This window comes from Pediculus humanus, genomic scaffold, assembly GCF_000006295.1.
Source record: "Pediculus humanus corporis 1103172107368 genomic scaffold, whole genome shotgun sequence".
Classification (NCBI taxonomy): Eukaryota; Metazoa; Arthropoda; class Insecta; order Psocodea; family Pediculidae; genus Pediculus; species Pediculus humanus.
The window spans coordinates 409,137-413,266 of NW_002986996.1; the positions used below are offsets into that span (position 1 = coordinate 409,137).

General features: G+C 24.8%; 1 protein-coding gene across 1 annotated transcript in view; it reads right to left on the reverse strand.

The window, feature by feature from the left end:
* Positions 1–204: 204 nt before the first annotated feature.
* Phum_PHUM007960 (Growth-arrest-specific protein, putative) overlaps positions 205–4,130 on the reverse strand; it is a gene marked incomplete at both ends in the record, with an annotated part of 10,716 nt that continues 6,790 nt past the window's right edge. The window contains 5 exons of the mRNA XM_002422668.1: positions 205–483; positions 569–667; positions 1,518–1,726; positions 1,819–1,940; positions 2,032–2,167. Coding sequence (XP_002422713.1) covers positions 205–483; positions 569–667; positions 1,518–1,726; positions 1,819–1,940; positions 2,032–2,167 — 845 coding nt within the window. The remainder of the gene's footprint in view (positions 484–568; positions 668–1,517; positions 1,727–1,818; positions 1,941–2,031; positions 2,168–4,130) is intronic.

Consider the following 4,130-nt stretch of genomic DNA (forward strand, 5'->3'; position numbering starts at 1 on the left):
TCTCTTTAACATAAACATAAATTATTTTCGTATAATTTTAAATGTTAAAATTTAATAAAAATTTAAATTTGTTTAGGGCACTTAATATATATGATTATGTGTATTTTTGTTTTTGCAAAGAGCAAAGAAAAATTGATTTAGTTATTTATATTTTTAGTATTTTTTTTTTTTTTTTTTTTATCATTAGTTATAATTAAATTATTGCTATGGTGGCGGTGGACTGCGATATTTAGCACGAATGTGCAAAAATGTATTAGGTCCAACAGCTGTTGGAATTTGTGCTAATAACTGCAAATTATTGAGTGAACCAAACCCTGTTGAATTGTATATATCGTGCTTCTGAGAAGTGGTAGTAGTAGTAGTACTTGGTGATGTGCCTCTGCTTAATATTCTCACCTGACAAGGATCGTGCCTTAAAAGAAAATGTTCGAGAGTATCCCAACCTCCTCCTACTCTTACCATCATGTGTCTGCCTTTGAGTAACTAAATATTAAATTGAGTTAAAATTAAATTTTCCATGGAAAAAAAAAAAAAATTAAAAATGATTTACTATGATAGAATATCTCACCCTCACAAACACATTTCTTCCAGCAATATTGTACTTTCCATCTCCAACTTTTTTAACGGATAATTTTGAACATTTATTTTTATTACAAGAACAATGCTTCTGTACAATTTTAGTAGTTTGTTGGACCTTTAGTAAAAAAAAAATTTGAGTTTTTTTGATAAAAATTAATTTTATAAATTTTTTAAAAAATATTTTATCTTATATAATAATTACTTTCATGTCAACTTCGTTCATCGGACTTGCAACTTCTCTTCCATCTACTTCTGCATCTGTATCTTCGGCACTTTCTCTAGACCAATCATCTTCGGTATGATCGCTTGGTATACCATCGCTTCCATCTAAGGGCTTGTTCCACATCATTTCACCCATGCTACTACCCTCGCTCGTTGATCTTATAATAACGTAAATTATTATTATTATTATTATTGCATGTCGTTTTTACAAATATGGATTTATCGATATTTTAAAATCTACCTCCTTTTTAAAGTATGAAAAATTTAAATTATTATTATTATCATTATCTATCGAAACGAGTTTCTTTATTACATAAATTAGAAAAAAAAGTTTTCTTTCTAGATAATGCCAATAAAAATTTAAAAAATTTAAATAAAGAAAAGAAAAAAATTTTTGGAAAGTTACAAAAAAAAATTTAAATTTAAATTTAAATTGATGAATGTAAAAAATAATAATTTGTAATGTTTTTTTTTTTTTTTTTTTTTTTTTTAGTAATTAAATGTAATCAGTCACGATTAAATAATTTTATTGGCATTCATAAATCATTTTATTTTTTTTTTACTTATTTATGTAATTTTAAATTTCATTAAAGAAAGAAAATTTTTTTTTTTTTATGCAATAATGAATTGAAATTGTTTGTTTGTTGTTTTAAACAAACACGTGATGCGTAGTTAGAATATATTTAAGAAAAAAAAAGAAAATTTTTTCTTTATACCAACCTGGAAAGATTACTAAAAGATGGCCTGAACTGCCATGATAACAATGAATTTTTATTCATTTTTTCTAATCTTTCCGTTCTTTGTTCTTCTTCTGCTATTTCTTTTTCCAATTCTACTAATCCTGGAGGTTCTATATTAAATTTTGTCGCTATCCTGGATAACTCCAAAAGGCACAAAATTACATTACGCGGTTGGTTATGAAGAACTTGTAGTAAAAAAAAAAAAAAAAATGAAAAATGAATTTTTAACATAATGATAATGATAATGATAATAATGATAATAATAATGATTAAATACCCAAATCGTCACTTTCGAAAAGTAGATTTTGATGAACTCCAAGTTCTTTACAGAAAATTATAAAATTTTCCATGTTATCTCTTGAAAAAAAACTTCTCCTTGCCGCATTGTGAAAACAGTGACTGTTTAAATCGGGGATTTTCTATAAAAAAAATTATCATTATTATTATTATTATTTCTATAACATTAGGTTTTTTTCGAAGTAAATAAAACGTGTATAATACCCCTTTGTGTATGCCAATATTTTTGGCATGTTGCGCTCGTTCATGAATTATTCTTGCGAGTTGACACAAAATTACTCCGTTGTCAAGCGTGTCCATAAAATTATCTCCCGTTATGTGTTTTATACCTGCAAGCAATGATATAGTCTGCTAAGTTAATTACAATTTTTTCACGCATGAAATAAGAGTGTGTGTGTGAGAGAGAGAGAGAGAGAGATAGAGAGAGAAAAGTTAAATAAATAGTGAATGAGTGAGTGAGAGAATAACAAAAAACAAAACATTGCTTTCATTATATCCATTTTTACTACCAAAAAAAAAAAAGTGAGATTTATTTTTTTTTTTTTTTTAAAACAAACACGACAAGTGTAAATTTATATTTTTTCAGGTTGTTGTTGTTGCATTTACCCCATTTCCGTTTTAACCCAAAAAAAAAAAAATTTATTTATAAGTTTAAAGGGTCTTTTTGACGATTTTTAAAAAATTTAGTTTAAATCTCTGCCAAGAATATTAATCATTTTTTATTTCCTTTTTTAAATAAATAAATAATAATAATAATAATTTTACCTAAGAAATCTCTTTTTATGTGGTTGTTGTTGTTGTCTTTTTCAAATGATCACGACCTTATAAACTTATTAAAATTATTTATTTATTAAATTGTGACAAAACTATTAGTGGTTGTTGTAATTTAATTGTAAAATCGGTCATAAAAAAAAAATTTCTTTGATTTTTACCATAAGTTAATTAATTAACCGTTAACGTCGTGACGTATTAGTTTTTTTTAAACACAAAGTAATCACTTAATAAAATTATTACTAATAATAATAATAATAATAATTACCAACGATTACGCGGTTTACTTAAAAATAAAATTTTACATTCTTATAATTAATTATATATGGAAAATTTAATGATAATAATAATTTTGCTACGTGAAAGTTATGTATATTAATGTGTATTCTATGGTTTATTAATTAATAATAATTATTATATTTTCTCACCTCTCAAATCATCGTTTGATCCGATAATAATTATTATTATTTATTTATTTATTTATGTACACGCATCGAATCCGATCAATTTTGCGCCATTTTTTTTGAAGGGTTTTTTTTGTATGTGTGTGAGTATGTCGAAAAATTGTAATTACAATAATTTTTTCATAATTTCATTAATATCATTATCATCATCATCATCGTTGTTGTTGTTGTTGTTGTTGTGGTTTAGGTTGTCGTCGGATATGGGATTGTTATGTATTCCGGTAATGGTTTCGCATTGTTTCAAACACATGGAATTTATCCTTTCTAAATTTTCAACTTTTTGAATGAGAGAATTTGTTTTTTTTAATAAACTTTGACCGCATTTATCGGCTTTGTCCATGTCTTTTATAAATCTAAACACTTCGACGTTATTGTTTTTGTTGTTGTTACCTTCCAAATCGTTGATCAATTCGTTACAAATGTTCATTTTTAATTTGAGTTGTGACACGGCCGAATTAAGCTGTAGTATGGCATTCATTTTTTGCAAAATGTTTTTCCTTTCCGCGTTTAAAAATTTCATGTGCTGACGTAATTTATGTGCCAAACGCAATTTAATTTCGGCTCTTTGCAATTCGTTTTCCGTTATTACAATCGAATCAGAATTTAATTTTTTTTCCATTGCACTCGATTTAAATTTAGAACTTTTTTTTCTTTTCTTTTTTTTTTTTGTTTGAAATTTATATATATATTATATTTTGATTAAAAAAGAAAACAAAAACAAAAAAAAAAAAAAATTATGTAAATAATAATATTTTTTTTTTTATTTTTTTAATTTCATGTAAATTTTTTTACTATTGGCCGATACATTCCGTATTATTATTATTATTTCGTTGTTGTTGTTTTTGTAAAATTTAAAAAAAAAAAAAAAAAAATTTCGTCGTAACGGAACGCGGTAATAAATTTTTTGGCAAAGTGCGTAAGTTTATCGAAAACGTTTAAACTTTATGTAAAACAATGGGTAACGAAAAAATTAATAATAATAATAATAATTTAATTTTGTAAATAACGGTCAAGTAGTTTTTTATTTAAAATTGACCGTTTTTTATAAAAAAAATAT